We start from the raw sequence: 18,822 nt of genomic DNA, 5'->3' as shown, positions 1-18,822 counted from the left end.
TCATGCGAGTGACATGGCTGCACATGAAGAGAATCGTCTGTTCGTCTTCTTTTCGCTGTTCTGCGAATCTCATCCTCTGGGGTGGCGTCAGAACGGTCCGCCGCGCTCGGTGTGAATTGTCCGGAAACCTTACGTAGTGGCTCATGGGGTGTAAAGAAACGAAGCGGGGATGCTTGATAAGCGTCATTTCGAGCCTTTAACCTGGCCTTTGCGAAGTGTTGCCTTTGGCTCCAGGACAGTGAACCAGGCTTGTTGCGAGAATGGCGATGCAGGCTGCCTCCGGTCCAGTTCATGAGAAAAAAAGGGCTATTAGGCTGCTGAACGGGGGGAAATGGTGCAAGTGTGGAAGATATAATGCCGTTGCTCTAGCATTGAAAACGAAGATGGTACATCAGATCAGATAATAGCGAAACCTTGGAGACGAAAAAGAGCAGAATTTTGGCATATCTGCTGGAGACGTTTGCTGGACTGCGGGTTCCGAAGGAAGCGACTCTGGATGGTTCCGGACGGAACCCCAGCGAGGCATACAGAGTGCACGGCCATGAGGGTAGGCCAGTCCTGCATTCACCATAGTTGCATCCCTTGACTGTGACAAGGTCAACCCACCATCGTCATAACGTAGCAATCACATATTCGATGGATTAAGAGGACATCAGCAAGGAATTTGTCGCTTATATTGTTCGTAGAAGAGGAATCTGACTTGATCCCTAGGCAGTATGGCATGTGTTCTCTGTTGGACAAACAGTACGAGATACCTCAAGAAATATACTATGAAAATGAATGACAAGGAGAAGATAGATTTATGTTTCTGGAGGCTAAGAACGTTTCTAGAGCTCATTACATCATGACAGCAAAGCAGTTTTTTTTTGCCAAGTAATAAGGGATTAAAGAACACAGTTGGATGTTAAAAGTCATTGTTATTCTGGGTTATAATTGAACCTTAAAAAAGATAGCTTCTAATACGGTAGGCTGTACTGAGTGAGACAAAAGGAGATGGTGAGAAAGCGGCCACGTACAGAGTACGTAAATTGGGTCCAGATATCCCCTAAAAGAAAGGATAAGTTTTAAGTTGAGAGGCATTGGCCAAAAAATGCGGGGTTAGATAGATTAATTTTAAAACTCAATATCGTACATGAAAAAGAACGACAAATAGAGAGCTTGGTCAGGCTATGACTGCGAAATATGCCTGTTTTGGGAACGATACCGAGATAGTTCACTAGGTCTCGGAAATATGCTGACTCAGCACTAATGGGGAATGGGTCCCGACGGGCCGACCCGTGACCCGGCGGCCGACCTCCCCAAGCTCTGGAGGGAACACAAAAAATGCAAACAAACTCACGTGCCACGCCTCGCTTCACCGCTGGTCCAAATTCTCGTCTGCGCCGGACAAGTCGCACAAATCCTAACACCACCGACGGGCAGCAGACACAGCACATCTAGGCAGCGTTGCGTCTGCCAACACCAGTTTCCTATCCAAAGGTGGTTAGATATCATGATATGATGGAACCTTCAGCAGTTCTAGTGAAGCAATGATGATATGGCTTCCGTGCCACGGGTGCTCGGCTTGACAGCGGCTGCACTCCCCCTGGGCCCTTAAGAGTAGGTGAGAGAAGGTGCACACGTTTCGTTTCTATGCTAGGTGAGTCGATTTTTTCTATTTACTATTTGCTTATCTTTATTCCTGGCTCAATGATGAGCACCTATCCAAAAGCATAGTTCACCTGAGTGCCTTCGGCCGCTGAACGACAAACCCAAACCATCTTTCACCTTTATCTGAAAAGCCTCATTTCAAATGTGTTTCGTTTTGCGCTATGGCCTCCGTAAGTTGCTGCAAGGCTAACCACGAGGAGAACCCATAGGATTGGTAACAGCCGATATCGCCTAGTTGAAATGTCGCAGTCTGCATTGCTGCCCAACGAGCCCGGCACCGTCTGAGTGCCGACACCCACACCTCTTTGACGCCCAAACCAGTAACAGCTCAGTGTATGAAACGGCTCAGTAGATAAGATCAGAACATCCGCCCCTGAGAGTATTCCAGCTTCTGTCTCTCTCTTTTCACGACCTGAACAGCACCCTGTGGAAGAAGACTGTCGACGTCACTGCGGAATGATGCAAGCCGACGTCCTCAGTAATAGTTGACTCCCGGGTCAGATAGGCTGTCCCCGTAACATGTGCCATGGGCGCACTGCGATGCGAAGGGTGGGATGCCACCCTTGAAAACCTCGAACCCTGAACCCTCACATGGAGGGCGCCAAAAAGGGCCTTGTGCGGAGTAGAAGTTCGTTCTGTTGGCCGATGCTTGCAGGAGGTGTGATTCGGCTGCCGCTCAGCCCTGGCAGCGTCGCACGAAAAGCATGCAATCCTCAGCAATGCGTATCGTGTGCGAACGCTGGGGTCCAATCGTCCCCTTCTTCCTCGCTTTCAATGACAGTGCATATGCCTGTGATGCATACCTCGATCATAGATTGCGCACGATACTGACAGTCGACTGGCGGGGGATGAGCCTCATCCCAAATGTTCCCCTCACTGCTGCTGTGGTGTTGAAACATGGGAAGCCGCGGTGACGTTAAGATGCATCCAGTGCCACGTCAAACATGGCATCGATTGGCGGGCGAGCGTGGGATTGCAAACATCTTTCTGCGCCGCCATCACGTCTCCTCTTTGCGAGCGCAAATCATCGTGCTCGACGGCGCTCGGAGCGTCAGACAAGCCAGACCGTCGCTGCAATAAGGCGAGTTCGGCCCACGCCGGGCGCAGCGCCCCACGCGATGATTTCGCGCAGTAGGGGACCCCCTATGTTGGTTAAAGCCCAATGCTTCCCCCTTTTTCCTGATCTCTCGACCTGTCTCTTTTTTTCCCTCAACATTGACGACTCAAAGATTTCTCTTCAGCTTTTTCAGCTTCTGCTAATAGCTACTTCTGCTTGTTGTATCATTGTACGCTTAAAAACTGTGCTTTGATATTGTGAATTGGTTTTGTTGCCTTGCAACCCGTGGATCTCCTTGCCGGACCTGGCCTCTATTCAAGCTCTCCATTTGGGAATCCCGTTACCGTGGACAGGACCTGCTTTTGTTATTGCTCTTCAGACCTCGTACAGCTTGCCTCACCAGGGTGCACCCTGTCTTTGCTCCCAGGGCGTTGTCCTTTCTGAACAGAACGACAGATAACAGGTAGTCCCCTTGATTTTCTTTTGTTGCTTTTTTTGCCCCATGCGTGATATTTTCTACTCGGTCCTGTACCTGAATATCATGTACCTACCTGGATGTTGTGCGTACCTGCACTGCCGACTGAACTGGATTGCCTTCCCGGATTACTGTCGCCAGTATTTGGCGCCTTACGAATGATGATGATGACCTGCCATGGATTTAACGTCTGCCTCCACGACAACCGTCGCAAGGAGGTGTCCGTGTTGTGGATACTCGAGTGCATAATGTTGCAAACTCGAGATCTTGCTTTCCCCGGATGGTTCCCCAGGCCACAGTGCTCTACTCCAAGCCTGGAGTCGGAGCTGGAGTGTTTTCCCTTCGGAATTCCCAGAGGACCAAGACCTAGGATCTCTTCCCCGGATAGGACCCCATGGATTCATGATGATGCTCACAACTTCGCTGCCGGCCCGTGGATTATCTGGACATCAAATTGTTCTTGTTATGACCTTTACCCATTGGCCTGTTTTATCTCGACGTTGTTATCGATGCCAGGGGAGCCACAGTTTGCTAGCTTGTCAGTTATGCTCTGTATTGCTGCATGTACTAGGCCCTGCTTGGTACTTCCTAGGACGGACGTTATGTGGATATGAAATTTTCTAAAAGGACCTTGGAAAGAATGAATTACGTTTCTTTTTCGCCCAGGACATGATGTGAACAGTGTGCTACATTCCAGGAATATGATCTTCTGCGACCTTTGGCCCTATCTCCTGAGGGACCAAGAGTACACTCGCCATGCCAAGGAGAACCAATTCCCGGGAGTTTCTTGTGTCCAAAAGGATCCTGGATGCCGTTGCTATTGCTGTTACTGGATAATGCTTTTTCTAGGCAAATCAGTCTGGTCGGTAACTGAAAAACTCTTGCCGTCAAAGCTTACACGAACTAACTGAGAGCACAGGTTCTCGTATAATGTCCGGGTTCTGGAAAATGCTTATTTAGTTTGTCTTTTCAATTGTGAAGTTCGGACTAACTGACTCTTGCTTCAGTGCATAGTGCATTTCACGGTGTCGAACTTTTCCATCTGGATTTCATAATGTCCCCAAGGATCAAGGCAGACCCAGGGAGGGTCCCAGTACCTCAGTTATCTCTTCAGACAATGAACCAAGGCTCTCGACCCAGACATACACCTTCCATCCAAGGGATTTCCAACTTGTCTTCCAGAGCAATGCAGGATGATGAACTTTCAAGCCAGGATAACTTTTCCTTATGTTCCAGCTTGACTCGGGCCTCCAATGAAATGGAACACTGGGAGCCAAGTGCTGCCATGTCAAATGAGCCAGAATCCCCGGAAGTCCAGTTGTTGTCTTTTTCTTTCTCCCAACAACTATTGCCATCCACTGCAGGACACAGCAATGCCACTGGCCCTGGTGCCATGTACCCACCACTGTACCCGGACCTGGCTGACCAGAACGAGATGGACTTTTCGCACGCACAGGACTTCCAGCACTTTTCATCAATGGTGGATTTTTCCTTTGATCATGATGCTTGTGCCTCCAATGGAACGCAGAGCTGTGCTCCTGACGATGCCTCGTCAGTGGGACACAGCTCTCACACTGATGACAGCCAGCTGATTAGTGGCAATGAGGCCTGGAACTCTCTGACTGTGGACACTGCGAATCTCCATGGTTCAGCACTGGACCAGCTCTCCTCCACCATGTTTCACCCTGTCCCCGTATCCCCTCCCTTGACTGAAGCAAGCAATGATGTCTCTGTAACTTCTTCATGTTCAAACTCTGGTTTTCCCTCATTCCCCGGCCAGGATGAAAACTTCTTTGGTGATATTACACACCCCACTCTTGGTGGCCAGAGCATCAACCTTGCGGAGCCTTTCTTCCCATTGACTCCACCATTGAGCGATCAGGATCCCAACAGGTTCGAAATTATCCCTTGTACCTTTCTCGTGATGTGATTTAAGCTGACTATATTATGCCACAGGACCATCAGGCCAAGCAAACAGGCACAGAGGCCGCTCTTGTCGGCAGCTACATCCAGGAACCAAAGGAAATCTGATCCGGAATATTACGCCTCCTTGCCGGTCAGGGAGTCTATCCGCCAGCGGTCTAGGGACAACTCCGAACAAAGATCACCCCGGGACCATCCCTACTATTCCCTGCCTACTCGGAGTGATGGAAAATACTACTGCCCATTTGCCACTGGAGAGAAGCCTTGCAATCACCCCCCTACCACGCAAAAATGCGCCTACCAGTAAAGTCTCCTGCTGCCATTTTCCTTTGGTCACAGATCTGAAAGCTAACCGTTCCACTAGCAAATATCTGGACTCCCACTTGAAGCCATATCGCTGCAAGGTTCCTGCGTGTATGGATGCTCAGTTGCACTTTTCTTCTAATGCTTGTCTTTTCCGTCACGAGCGGGAAGCTCATGGATTTCATGGCCACGGAGACAACCCTCACCTTTGCCTCTTTGAGGGATGCGACAGATCAGTCCCAGGAAATGGATTCCCCCGTCGGTGGAACCTCTATGACCACATGAAGAGGGTCCACGACTACGCTGGGTCTGAGAGGCCCAGCTCGCCCGAGGCATCCTCCGCCGCTAGCGGTCAGAGCTCCAAGAAGAAGGACAACACTGGACGCAAGAGGAAAGTTGGTACCTCTGGAGCTCAACCGATGAAGCGGAGCCGGTCCAACCAAGCCCAGACAAACCCATTGAAGATTGCCCAGGTTTCAGCTCACCATGGACAGCGACTTCAGAATGCGGAGCGCAACTATTATAACTGCCGCTCCAGGTTACTTGAGGAGCTTAGCAACATCAACCCCAAGGATGCTGCCATGCATGACAAGGTGAATGCTAGCCTTCAGGAGCTGATCACGCTGGGATTGAACTACCGCCGCATCGAAGCCAGCCAGGCTGCGGCCCAGATGGCCAGTGGTCTCTCTGCTTGAATGAAACTGCCAGGTTGATCACGTATTTTTTACTACGGGTTCTTTTTTGTCTTTTCTTCAGATGGTCCCAAGCCCAGATGGATTTCCCTACCAGGTTTTTACTGCCCCATGATACCAGCCATGGGTGTAGACCGGTCAGTCTGTTTGATTGATATCTGGATAAAGTCGCGGGATCCAGTCCGTGCAAATTTGACAGCCCAGCCTGCCAGTGGAACAACCATTTCTGCCTGCCCAGATGGACTGTTAAAACAGCCGGAAAAGGTGGCTATCGGAGTTACAGGTCCCAGTCAAATTGCTGACACTCCATTACTGTTGCCATCGACAAAAGGTGACAGCATCTGATTTCTCCCTGTTCCCCGTCCGGTTCGGTGGATCAGAGGAACTGTCCTGAGTTTATCCCAGCAGCGACCACATAGAATTGTTGAGAGGGAAAGAGTGGTGGTAGACTGACTGGAATCTCCTCGTCGCCACGACCAATAGACCGCTTCGCGGTTGGGCAAGTGAGTAATGCGGTGGAGTCGCCATTGGTTCCTCATGCGGTGACCAGGCGCCACTGTTCACATTTCACTTGTATACACCACTTAGGACTTGAATTTTCCTTAGGGGTGGATATTTGCCTTTTTTTCGTTCTCATGGCCGGAACAGGCCTGTGTGTTTTTCATATGTGAATGGCCAAAAATTCGATCGGTTGGATGGGTTTGGTTTTTTGTATCTGAAGGTTTTGGGAAGGATTAGATCTGCTTTTCTGTCTATTGTTGGCTTTTTGGATTGTGAAACTGATTTTAGCACTTTTATTCTTGTGATGTTTTCGATTCCCCTTCGTTGCGGTATCACATGCCCAGCCGCTCCTGTTTATGTTCGATACTTTCGCTTCGTTTCCCAGATCATGTCTGGTTGTTCCACTGTACATTGCCCCTCGTTTGTGACATGTTGGGAAGAGGACCAAAAAAAGGGAGAGGAGATCAAAAAAGTGCGTGGGATTTTCTTTTTTCCGTAGGTTTGGTTGTATTTTGGTTTTCTTGTGACTCTTGGTTGGATATTAGGGATCTTCTTTTTTTTTCTGCGGTTTGATACCTGAATTTCTTTTTCTCATATTCGTGTCTTTATGTTGGTTTGTATGTACATCTTTCTGATTGGTTTTGTTTTCTATTATCGTCCCATTTCTATGAGGTTTATATCATTCATATTCTTTTTCCGCAGTAGCTCTTCCTCACTGCACTGCCTTTTCGGATTGGATAACAGACATTCCGTAGTTTGGGTTCGTATTGTACGTATCGCATCTTATCGCATTAGATCGAAGAAGCCGATCCATATAAATCCCGGACTCGTTTCTCGAACTACTTTCTTTCTTAAGAGATACCTCCTCCCACTCATCTCTTCTGTACAAAACATCCCATTCCATTCCAAAATGGACTTCTGCCACTCAACTTTCGGCCACCTTAGCCCCCTCACCCGCAAACTCGGCATTCAAAAACCGCACAAACGCATCCCCCACCTGATCGGGACTGAGCGCACCCTTCCCCTGCCCCTGATTCTGCGCAACATACGCACGGTTCAGCCCGACCCACTGCCTCCTTAGCCGCTGCAAGCGCGGTAGGGCAAGGATCCCACCCGCGCCGGCCAACTCGTCCGTCGTCGTACTCGCCACGACGTGCGCGGGGATGAAGACGGGCGCGGAGGAGACGTCTGTGGGGATGGGAATCGTGATGCCGTCGGGGCTCTGCGCGAGCGCGGCTTCTGCGGAGGGATTTGCCAGCGTGAAAGACCGGATGGCAGAGACGACGGCGGAGGTGCGTTTCTCCATGTTGTAGAGGGCCGTGGGGTCAGTGGCGGCGGGTTGGACGGTCGCTTGGTGCGGTTTGATCTTGGGACGGGGGAGGGCGCCTGGTCTGGTTGTAGTGGTAGCGGTAGAAGGTGCTATGCTGACTGCGTCGGATGGTCTGAGGTTGGAGCCTGGTGTTCCCGGTGACAGGACATCTGTCGAGATGGGTTTAGGGGTGGACGGTAGTGATGAATCCGGGAGCGTGGTGCCCGTGATCGCAGCCCAGATGTCTTTCACTGGAGGCGCGGCGTCGGACCAGGGCACCGTGAACAGAGGCTTGTCCCAGCGGCTGTGGGTGCTAGGTTCCTCGTAGCGGAAGATCAGGTTGTTGAGCAGTTCGGGAGGGTAGGGGTCTTCGTTGTCTGGCTCTGCGCGGCCTTGTTCTCTTGCGAGCTGTTCTGCTATATCGTCCTTTGGAGCCTCTCCCTGGGTATCAGACGGTGGCTGTTGCGTGGCTTCATCCTTCTTCTCCTGCTGCTGCTGTTCCTGCTCCTGTTGTTTCTCTCGACGGCGCAAACGGGCTTCGTTGTTCGCAACGCACTGGTCAACAGGTGTACCAACATGGACCTAGATCCAAAGTAATTCAGCGTTAGCGCGGTCGTCCAACCAGATACACTACTCGCATACAAAACAAAAAGCCCCAAGAAAAAAAAGCCGGAAAAGAAAGATATACCACACAGCACGTCGTCCCCGCCGCCTTAGCCTCACACCAAAGCTGATACCTCCACCCCTTAATGTAATTCATCCCATCCACAATCACAATACTGTCCCTCCCCAAGACGCGCTTCGCCCGCGCATACACTATGCCCCTCGCCTCCTTCTCCGATCGCGCATTGTCGTACACGGTCCTGGGGTGCGACGCATCGTGCGACGGGACCACATGGATCTTATACCGGGGTCTATCCTTCGTAGCAGTATCGGTGGTGGTGGATGTGGAGGCGAGGAACTCGTCCTGCGCGGCTTCGAGGAGGGAGGAGAGTTGGCGCGCGCGGTAGGTCAGGCCCGAGCAGGGGTAGCCGGTGAGGATGATGAGCTGAGGAAGATGTTAGCGAGGAGTTATACATATGAGTGAGGAGGGGAGGTGGACTTGCTTACCGGCATTGTGACGGCAGGAGCAGGCGCTGGCGGCGATATGCGTTCTGGCGTCGCGGGGAGTTTTGAATCTGGCGGGGTTCGGACATGTGACTCGGGAAAGGAAGCCGGTTCGGCATCCCGAGTGGAAACCCCACCAGTTTGAGTCTATGGTACCCCTCATGCCTTACTGTCGCGGTATTAGACCCAATTACAGAGAATATACATTGTATTCTATGGAGAAAGGCATGCGAAGCCACAATCATTATTTTAAGAAGCAACCATGCGCTACGGTATAGGCATCGCATTTAGATACGTCTACCTATGTACTGGTAGGAATAACACAATATATTACGCATAGGTGCTACATCATCAACCTTAAAGGAGCAGAATAGAAAACATGATGTTTTAATGGTATATGCTAGCTGAATCTGCCAACAAAGGGCCAGACTCAGTCGCTAGCCTGATGATAAAGGACACGACAGATGCCCACATCAGATTTCGAAGCTACAACTCAAGACACCAGTTTCTCTCCACCCTTTATAGTTGGTCTGGAGCCCATCTGATTTCATAGCCAAACACGGTCCGTCTCAGTCTCTCATCCTGCAAAAATATCAGCATCTGAAGTCTCGATTCAGCAATGGTCGAGCATACCCCTGGGTCATCCTCGAAGAGCACCTTGTCCATCAACTTCTCGAAGATTTTCGTCACCTTAAATCCGTTCTCTTCCGCCAATGGGAAGAATTTCTCCGTCTTTGGCAGCAGCCACGGCTGATACGGTGTAAAGATCACGAGCGCGATCGCATCTGGAGACTTCTTCAGGGTCCGCTGCATCGTGAAGATCAGATTGGGGTGCTCGCGGTGGCTATACACCACGTCCGCCATGATGAGCAGGTCAAACCCGGTCGAGCCAGGCGGGAGGTAGGAGAGCAGACCCTCCACCGGAGCTCCCCATTTATAGCCGTCGACGTGGAGGCATTTCGGGTCTGGCATGAGGTGGGCCGAGGACGAAGCGTTCTGGCGCATGTTGTCGACCAGGTCCGGGTCTGGGTAGTCCGTCATGACAACAGTGCGGGCTCCCTTGATCGCACTAAGGATGCTAGGCACGCCAGCTGCAGCCCCGATCTCGAGCACATCTTTGCCCTGCACGAGCTCTGCGGCTCTCTCCTCCAGGTAGTCGGCGCTCGTCCTGCCCGCGTTCCACAGCAAATCTCCCTCCAGAGTCCGTCAGTCGGAGATCTCACACAACAAACATAACATCACCCATCCGTAGATGGGGCAATCAATGGGTCAGCCTGTTCGTACGTATAGAGGATGGCCGCCGACGAGGCGCACGCGCAAGGTCTGGCCGGAGAGCATCGTGTGCTCCGCAAAGGTGGGTTCCTTTTCCTTGTAGTAGCCCTCCGGGTCAGCGAAGATGCCGCCGACATCGAGGCCGTCGGCGAGGGCATCCTCGTCGCGTTCCAGGCCCATGTCGCCGGGCTGCGAGGAGAGATGAAGTGATTGACGAGCAGAAGCATGAAGACGCGCAGGAAAGAAACTCGGGATGTTCCTTTTCGGCCTTCCGGCGGGGCCTGCCCGATCGGGACTAGATGTGCTGAGGTAAGCATCCCAGATCACATGGGGCAAATCACGTGGCATCCCGGCGCCGTGGCCGAGGCTCGGCGGGACGCGCCCGTACGGTAATGATACCGCATCCCGCGGCCAAAACCCCGTGGGGCGGGGCGGAGATACGGCAGCGATACGGGTCGGGTATTTGTCGGGCGTGGCTCGCGTTTCCCTTCGCCCTGATCGATCTTCTCCAAATCTCCAATCTCCACCTCCGCTTCTTCTTCTTCTTCTTCTTTCTCCCGCGACGCTCGTCAGGCCACGGCGCTGTCTCATCCTGCTTCGTCCCCTTCTTCCCTTTTCATCAGCGGTTTTGGTGCCGTCAGGGCCAGCACGCAGCAGGCTGTGCAGCGTCTCCGTCGTTCCGGGAAAGCCTCTCCGAACGTCATCCCGCATTCATCTGGATCAACCCCACGTTTGATCGCGCTGCTCATCTCCTGGTCCGCGCTGTCTCTCCGCATTGTCACCTGCGGTCTCCTCTGTTTGTTTTCCAAATCCCGAGCGGCGTTCGGGCACTGGGGACTTCTGCCCCGTCCTACAGCCATCGGAAGATCTCATACTTCTGTCACGACCCCCTGTCAGATGAACGTCTGAGCCCACCTGCCTTGCTGCCTCCAAGATCGCCCTTCTCCGCGAGACCACCACGTCCTCCCGCTTGATCCAGCTCCCACATTCGATCGAACCCTTTATCGAAATACTATCATCATCCGTGGGGTCCATGGATCGCAGTCTGAGAACCCCGTATAACCTCCGCTCGTTCAACCAGACCCCTGCGCAGAACACCAGCGCACAGCCATCCTTTGCCCCGTCCACATCGGCAAGCAGCGATCGGTTGACCGCAGCGAGCTCGTCTTTCGTGATGTCACCGCAATCTCAGACACAGACACAGGCCGGCCTGGCGCCGAACAACCAAGCGGCTACACTGCTGCCATCCCCGGCTGGCAACGAACCTCGTCCCTTCTGGGGCCAAACTCAGTCACAGATGGTCAGCTCACAGAATATCTGCGGGATGCAAGTGCAGGTCGAATCGGAGCAGGAACAGCAGCAGCAGCAGCAGGGCCCCAATTTCGCGCCAATCTCCCAGGCTGTCGCTGACTACTACCCCCACCGCAACAACGAGAAGGGCGGCCCCACGGCCACAGCGCCATTCTTGAGAGATTTCAGCCTCGTCGCGGAGGCTGCAAAGAGAGCACAGATGGCTGTCGTTATGCGTGATCTGGAGAGCGTCACCCTATAGAGCAGAACAGAGCAGAGCACAGCAGACTTCGATGGGCCTTTAACCTTCACTGGCGTTTTCGGAATCTTCTCAGTGTGCGTTTTCGTGGATCATCAGGGGTGTGTCCATGCTAGACATTACGTTATGACCGACTGACCGACCGATCGATTCGGATGCCCGGTACCGAGATCGACTTCTCGGAGAATCCCGCTTAATATCCCTTTTTACTTTTCATACAAGGCATCTTTTATTATTCTATTCAAAAGAGGCGACATGCATTCGAATATGGAGTATCGCTATCTATTTGATGGAGGGAATATCTGTATTGTTATCATCTTTTTTTCGGTTTCGTGATTTGGTCTCCTGATTGATTGATACCTTTATCGTTTCTACTCTGGAATTGGAATAATATGGATATCTCCCGTATTTGATACAACCCCTTTCTCCTATTAATATAAATTCAGATTGCATGCTTTTCTTATATACTTTCCAGATCTGTGTGGGTGGTCGCTTAAACAATAAATGACAATGTTAGATTGTTATAGAGCGATAGGGTAGCAGGTAGACAATAAACGATAATGCATCCTGGACAATGCAAAAATAAAACGCTTGCTAGAAACTCCCAGATCAGATGAGAAATATTCCGAATGCAATGGAATAAAGAAGAGGGCGGGTTGGGGTGTGTTTATCTCACGAGAATAAGAGAAGGGGAAATGCGATATGGAAAATATAAAGAAACGAAGAAATAGACAAAAAAAAACAAAGGAATAAATAAATAACATACGGCGAAGAAGAAGAAACTAATCTGTTTTCTTCTTCCAAACCATCTATCTCCAGATCGATCGATCCAGTTAGTCCAGTTAGTCCACCAAACGTACTAACGTCCTGGGAAGTCGGGATCAGTATCCACATCTGGCCTCTGCACCTACGTCCGTGTTAGGATCTGCATCTATATCCATGGCCAGATTCTTTCGTTTTTCTTCTTTTCTCTTTTTTTTTCTCTCTTTTTTTCTCTTTCCATGTTTATATCTTTAAGAGGTACATCCTCAAGGTCCATCTCCATCTCCACATTCTCCGGCTCGGGGCAGAAGATCTCAGCACTCCCGCAGAGTGACGTGACGATGAAAACGCAGTTCCCGCCGCAGCGGACGTGGCAGGTGTCCAGGCCGTGGACAAGATGGCTTATTGTCACCAGGGAGAATGGTGGCCTAGTGTTCGTGTTGAGATTCGGGGATGAGCATGGGGAAGGAGGTGAGGGGTCCGAAGGTCGTGGATGTAGACATAGACATAGATAAGGGGTAGCAGTAGGGGGGCTGTAGAGCCGGAAAGAGGGCTAAGGGATGTAGAGACAAGGAAGTATTATCGATATCGCCAGTAGTGTTGTTGTATAGTTGCTGCTGCTGTTGTTGAAACGCAGCAGCGTTCCAGATCTTGTGCAGAGCAGGCCAGCGGCGTTCAGCTGCGTATCGGAGAATGGCATCATAGGTCTCTGGCACTGCGTTGTGGTTGGGAGTGCAGGTGTAAATACGGTGATTATTCCCTTCAGGAGCGGTCTCGGAACGCACACTCTCCGGATTCAAGGCTTTCATCGCAGCGGAGAAGCTTGTATACGTGGGACGACAAGAAAAAGGGCAAAAAGAAGAAGAGAAGGTGGGGTATCCGAAGGGATTGATGATCGGGTGGTAAGGGAGTTCGGTGGATGTCATCTTACGATTGGTTAGGTAGGTATGTCCTGTATGGTGTATCAGTTCTGTCCAGTGGTGTTGGGGAGTATATTATACGATGTATAATCTGGAATGATAAGATAAGAATAATGACGAGGTAAAGCCAGTGCAATAACTTCTATACGATGGCAGTGGTCGTCGACGCTCATCGAAAGAACTGCTGGATAAAAATCATGCAGAGCAGCGCAGAGATGGGAAGAGGTATTTTATGCCATTTACTCGAGCAAGCTTCATCTTATCAATATCGATATCCATTGTTCCATTGTATAGAAGACACACATAAGGCCTTGTGTCTTGCTTGGCTGTTTAGGAGGGATGTTTCTGCACAGCGTGTGTTTTCCTTCGACTGTAATGATTTTCGCAACATCCTTTTCCGGTCAACACATTGTCGCGACATTGCCAGAATCTTATCGTTATCATCATTATTAATCTGCATTGTTCGACATTCGTAGTATTGCGACGAAGGTCATATCCGTTGATATGTTTTCAATCACTCATAGACTTGTTTGACGCGAATTAGCGAAAGAGAAGGATAGCTTCATAGTGGACTGGCAATCTGCGATTCAGATTGGTGCATTAGCTCCGTCTGCTACTGCGTGGCATGTCGCATCCTGTACGTACTAAAAAGTCTGGACATCGAAGACTAGATCGCTAGACCCGAGGTAGACCCCACAAAACTGAAACGTCCAAACTGCAGCCCTCAGTCCAGTAAACAATTCGTCACATCTGGAGATGGTCGTGCTCAACTTATGAATCTGGAAAGAGATGCAGATCGATTACGCGTGTCATGGCCCATGAATAGAAACCATCCCGCCTTTTCTGCACGGCGAGCTCGGACCCATGGGGTAGTGTTGTTCTATGTATAGAAAATACCGTGTGGAATCCCTGCAATTGTTTCCTAGAAATGATAATATGTACATCAGAGTGGAAAATGCGATTATTTATGCCCAGAAAAATAAAAAAAAAACAAATATCATTAGATTTACCTCCGTGATTTGTCATTCAAGTGAGATTTCTTTGTCTATGGTCGTTTGGTTTCGTGAAAGGGCGCCTCCATTCATTATGATGTGTGGCTGTCAACAGAGAGAAACTGAGGCGCAGTAGAAAGTCGCAGATGGAGGTATAATATTAATAAACCGAAAATTCGGAGTCAACCATATTTTTCCCAACCAAAAAATTTTTCTATCTATCGCACTTCTCCCTCGTCGCGTTGAGACGCAGAGACGGGATTCGGGTGTGAATTTCTTCGGAGGCGGAACGACCGCGGCCGCTTGTCTTTGAGCGAATGGAGGGAGGAGGAGAAGCCAAGGGTGCTGAACCTCCTGTTGGGCGGTTTCGGCGCAGGAGTAGTGGTAGCAAAGAAGGTGTCGAGAGAGAGCACGGAGGCCATGGACAGCGGCCTGCTGCTAGAAGGTTCGGTGGGCGTGCGGCTTTCCGCGCCTTCCGACGTCGACGAGCGTTTGTTCTTCCAGCTCCAGGCGCGCGGAGAGAGGGGGAAGTCTTCTTTCAAGTCATCGAGGGCGCCGGAGATCCTGTTGAAGAAGCCGGTCCTGACCTTGAGGACGGAGGGTTCGCGCCTTTCGTAGCCGTAGAGGTGCACGGGCGTGGAATCGGGGATGTTTGCATCTAGGGGAGTGGAGTAGAAACGAGAGGCGCGCTTAGAAGCAGCGGTGTGATGATTGGTATTATTCTCCCTGGGGAGCTCCCGTACCGGAGAGTCCAGGAGGTAGTCAGAGGTAGTGACGGTAGAGGAGGCCTCGCTGGGAGCCGAAGAAACACGCATCGTTTGACGTGAGCGAGTGAATCAAGGGTCAGATCAGGTTAAATAACAAAAACAATAAACAGTGGCAAGAATTTGAGTTTTGTCAGCCCAACATTCCTGATCGTGGGCCGGAAGGGGAACATAGAAGACAGAACCATGGACTCTCCCAGTAAATCCCCCTCCCCTCCAGGCGATGGAGGGCCATGCGGCGGTGCCTCATATAGCTCCAAGCCCGAGTTTAGAGCTGATCGGATCTCGCGGGGCTCATGACTGTTTCACCGATTCCGGGACCCAGTTCACTCGGGACACGGAGTCGTGCTGCTCGGATGACGCGGCTGAGCGGTGCAAACGCGGAGAGGAGACGTCAGCTTTCAGCTTCAACGAGCTCGACCTATTTTTGTGTCTATACCATTCCTCGAGATCTTCTGTACTTCTGCAGATGCATGTGTACAACCTGCACTCCCAGCAGTCTCGTCGAAGTCTCTGAAGGCCAAGAATCTAGTCTTCGTACCTGGGTCTGCTCATCAAAGATGAAGAAACCAATCGTCAGAACTATTTGATGCACGGGCAAGATGCAGTTCACTGCAGTTGCAAGCTAGCCTAGCCTTAACTTTAGAAGATGGATAGTCGACGCACTGGCATCGCACAATAGCGCGGCAACAATAGGAATAGCGTACCATGTCATAGTGTTCACCGGAGAACTTTTCCCTGCAGAACAGCTACGAGAGCAACCGCACCGTGAATTCCCTGATCCCGATTTATGTTCTTCGCTGGGATTTCGCCCAATCCCCGAACAGAGGAGCTCAAGATGTTCTTTCTGCTGGAAACCTCGGCTTTTGATTGCAAAAATAGCTGCATTGTCTCATTTTCTATACCTAGTGAAGGAAACATCCCTTTACTACTAAGGTACTTGCAGGAACTAAGGTTATCTCCGAGGTCCACGGAAGCGCCGAGAAAATCTGTCAGCATACGGACTACTGCTGGGTGATCTACATAAGATCGCTGATCGCAGGTTCGATGCTCGCCAGGGATGTTCTACCGTGTGTTGGTTTACCTATGGATTTGCTGAGGGTCGGATCTTGGACTAATATTGCGGGTAGGTGTCCGTTTTCTGAATAGATCCCCTGGTGCGCCCCATAGAGGGATTTAGTAATTTTGGTCAATGATGGCGTTTCAATTTTTCTGCCTTTGGGAATCGCCACTCATCATCGTTTACCGCCTTCTATATTTTATGCCACATTAACCGGCTTTTTTCAGAAATAACTCTTTATAGATTGAATAATTCTGTTCAAAAGAACTTGGGCAATAGATAAGATTTAAAAGTTGTATCAAAAAACCAGCACTGGCCAGCACCCACGTGGGTCGCACCACGGAATCTAACCGACCCCTACCCTAGCTCTGTACAGTACTATACTAATGTGCGAAATGAAGGTCCACACATTGATAGTATGGGTTTTGGGTATAGAGCTTGCCCTGGTACGCGATCTTAGTAAAATGAGCTCTCATAGATGCCACTAGTGTTCTGGATGTCATAATATAAGTAGTTAGCTCCCTCCTTTATACATGAGTCTCATACAAAGAGATGAGATGGCGTTCTTGACTGAAACGCATTAAGGAGGGGCAATGAGGGGGTAGGAGCGTCAGTAGTACTACTCTCAGGGTTGATTTCTCTTCTAATTGAAGAGAGGCGCTCTGACCCCACTCTAAGAGTGCTAGCGAAGAAAAAGCTAGAGAGGCTCCCGTATCTCACCTTTTAAATCAATCAAAAACCACTCTTGCTCGCATACAGAGTACTCCACACGACCTGTGAACCACATACTACTAAGCCAGACCACTCCTACATCACTACTACCGCTTATGCTTTGCATTGCTGAGTTATCTAAGGTACCACTGCACCAAACCGAGGGTGCTCGGCATACATGCATGTCCATTTTGGGGGCGCCACAAAGTTCCCCCATAAGCACCGAGACAGAAAACCCGCAATTCGCCTCAAGAGCCTTGTCCTTCACAGTCTGGGGAATGGGGGGTCGATCCACGCCATCCTGAGCCGCATTGAAGAGCGGAAAATATCCTGCTCTCAAGCGGTTTATTCTATGCATCCACCACTGCAAGCTGGAACATTGACACGATCAGTGGCGCCAATACGGGGTTCTCCCCCCAGGAGTACAGTTCAACTCTGCAGGGACATTCGCCCGACTCAGCTCTGTAATATCTTTTGTAGCTCCGTAGCAAGTGACTCAATGCTTGCGGCATGTAGAAAGCGCCGAAGGTCTTCGAGGATCGGTTCATTATCTCATCGTCCGACAAGCCCTCATAGATGCGCCAATAGAGGACCATGTGGCGGAGGTAGCCGACATTGCGGTCGCAGCTGTCATGGTCTGGGCCAAAATCTTTGATGAATGGGGTTATTAAATAGCTTATTGTCATGTCGGAGAGGTCGTCGATGCGTGTGCCTCGGGGGAAGGAACGGGTTGGTGCGTTGGTGCTGGTGTTGTCCATTGCTTCCGTTGAGATATTTTCACTTGATATTCGACTGATTGTAAAGTGTAAATCGTTCGGGAAGTTCTATCCATTGTCTTGTTTTTTCGCTCGAGTTTCGTGGCAGATACTCCGTCCTAGATGTCATACACACGCATACATATATGTCGTTACAACGCGTGCAGAAGTGAGGCTATGAGAGGGGGAACCTCTCGGAGAAACTACAGGCCGACAAACCAATCAGGATACAATCAGACCTCCTCCTTCGATTCAGGCCATACGAATCGACGAGGGGTCTTCGATTCAGGCCATACGAATCGACGAGGGGTCTTCGATTCAGTCTCCTAAGCAGAAGGGCTATTTTGCTTAACAATGTATATAAAGACGCTCCTTAACCATGGGGATCAGGACCCCGTGGTCAACTCAAATAGCAATCTTGATAGCAACATTGCTAGTAACAGCCTATTCATCTATCTCTTTCTCTTGCTTTCTGTCCTCAAGATAAACCCAACAAGCCTCCGCCTAAGAAGTCTTAGGTCCGCCGTTACACCATCTTGTATCATTTTTAAAGCAACATATCTTCAAGAGGCTTGGTTTCAGGAATCAAGCCTACCACCTGATTGGATGATTGAGAAAAGTCTTAATGGATGGACCACTGATGCAATTGGAATCTCATGGCTTCAAAAAATCTTTATTCCATCCACAACTGTGCGTGCAAAGGGGAGATATCAGATGTTGATCATGGATGGCCATGGAAGCCATCTGACTCCACAGTTTGATCAAATCTGCATGGAGAATGATATTATCCCAATCTGCATGCCACCATATTCTTCACATCTTCCGCAGCCATTGGATGTCGACTGTTTTGCTGTTTTAAAGCGAGCATATGGCCGTATAGTTGAGGATAAGATGCGCCTTGGTATCAACCACATTGACAAGCTTGATTTCCCTGCAGCCTATCCACACGCTCGTGCAGAGACATACAAGCCAGAGAATCTTATCAATGGCTTTGCAGCAGCTGGATTAGTCCATTTTAAT

At 50.3% G+C, this 18,822-nt stretch overlaps 7 protein-coding genes across 7 annotated transcripts; 2 read left to right on the top strand and 5 right to left on the bottom strand.

Moving 5' to 3' along the window:
- Window positions 1-4,467: 4,467 nt before the first annotated feature.
- Window positions 4,468-6,103, top strand: VTN00DRAFT_8200 (uncharacterized protein; the record flags this gene model as incomplete). Its single annotated transcript, XM_069435029.1, has 3 exons — window positions 4,468-5,075; window positions 5,139-5,408; window positions 5,470-6,103. The coding sequence occupies 3 exons, from the start codon at window positions 4,468-4,470 to the stop codon at window positions 6,101-6,103; spliced, it is 1,512 nt and encodes a 503-aa protein (XP_069286466.1).
- A 1,423-nt stretch (window positions 6,104-7,526) lies between these two features.
- On the bottom strand, window positions 7,527-9,026 carry VTN00DRAFT_8199 (uncharacterized protein; the record flags this gene model as incomplete). The annotated part of the gene is made up of 3 exons (XM_069435026.1): window positions 7,527-8,492; window positions 8,599-8,958; window positions 9,021-9,026. 3 exons carry the CDS (start codon window positions 9,024-9,026, stop codon window positions 7,527-7,529), a joined length of 1,332 nt encoding a protein of 443 aa, XP_069286465.1.
- Window positions 9,027-9,536: 510 nt separating this feature from the next.
- On the bottom strand, window positions 9,537-10,637 carry VTN00DRAFT_8198 (uncharacterized protein; the record flags this gene model as incomplete). Its single annotated transcript, XM_069435025.1, has 3 exons — window positions 9,537-9,599; window positions 9,651-10,211; window positions 10,302-10,637. 3 exons carry the CDS (start codon window positions 10,635-10,637, stop codon window positions 9,537-9,539), a joined length of 960 nt encoding a protein of 319 aa, XP_069286464.1.
- A 685-nt stretch (window positions 10,638-11,322) lies between these two features.
- On the top strand, window positions 11,323-11,841 carry VTN00DRAFT_8197 (uncharacterized protein; the record flags this gene model as incomplete). The annotated part of the gene is made up of 1 exon (XM_069435024.1): window positions 11,323-11,841. The coding sequence occupies one exon, from the start codon at window positions 11,323-11,325 to the stop codon at window positions 11,839-11,841; it is 519 nt and encodes a 172-aa protein (XP_069286463.1).
- Window positions 11,842-13,028: 1,187 nt separating this feature from the next.
- VTN00DRAFT_8196 (uncharacterized protein) lies at window positions 13,029-13,409 on the bottom strand (the record flags this gene model as incomplete). Its single annotated transcript, XM_069435023.1, has 1 exon — window positions 13,029-13,409. One exon carries the CDS (start codon window positions 13,407-13,409, stop codon window positions 13,029-13,031), a length of 381 nt encoding a protein of 126 aa, XP_069286462.1.
- Window positions 13,410-14,730: 1,321 nt separating this feature from the next.
- Window positions 14,731-15,327, bottom strand: VTN00DRAFT_8195 (uncharacterized protein; the record flags this gene model as incomplete). The annotated part of the gene is made up of 1 exon (XM_069435022.1): window positions 14,731-15,327. The coding sequence occupies one exon, from the start codon at window positions 15,325-15,327 to the stop codon at window positions 14,731-14,733; it is 597 nt and encodes a 198-aa protein (XP_069286461.1).
- Window positions 15,328-17,397: 2,070 nt separating this feature from the next.
- On the bottom strand, window positions 17,398-17,805 carry VTN00DRAFT_8194 (uncharacterized protein; the record flags this gene model as incomplete). The annotated part of the gene is made up of 1 exon (XM_069435021.1): window positions 17,398-17,805. The coding sequence occupies one exon, from the start codon at window positions 17,803-17,805 to the stop codon at window positions 17,398-17,400; it is 408 nt and encodes a 135-aa protein (XP_069286460.1).
- Between the last annotated feature and the right edge of the window lie 1,017 nt (window positions 17,806-18,822).

The sequence above is a fragment of the Thermoascus crustaceus genome (assembly GCF_041956765.1).
Source record: "Thermoascus crustaceus strain CBS 181.67 unplaced genomic scaffold VTN00scaffold_5, whole genome shotgun sequence".
In the NCBI taxonomy this organism is placed as follows: Eukaryota; Fungi; Ascomycota; class Eurotiomycetes; order Eurotiales; family Thermoascaceae; genus Thermoascus; species Thermoascus crustaceus.
Note: the sequence above shows the minus strand (reverse complement) of the source record. Positions and strands in the feature narration are given on the sequence as shown.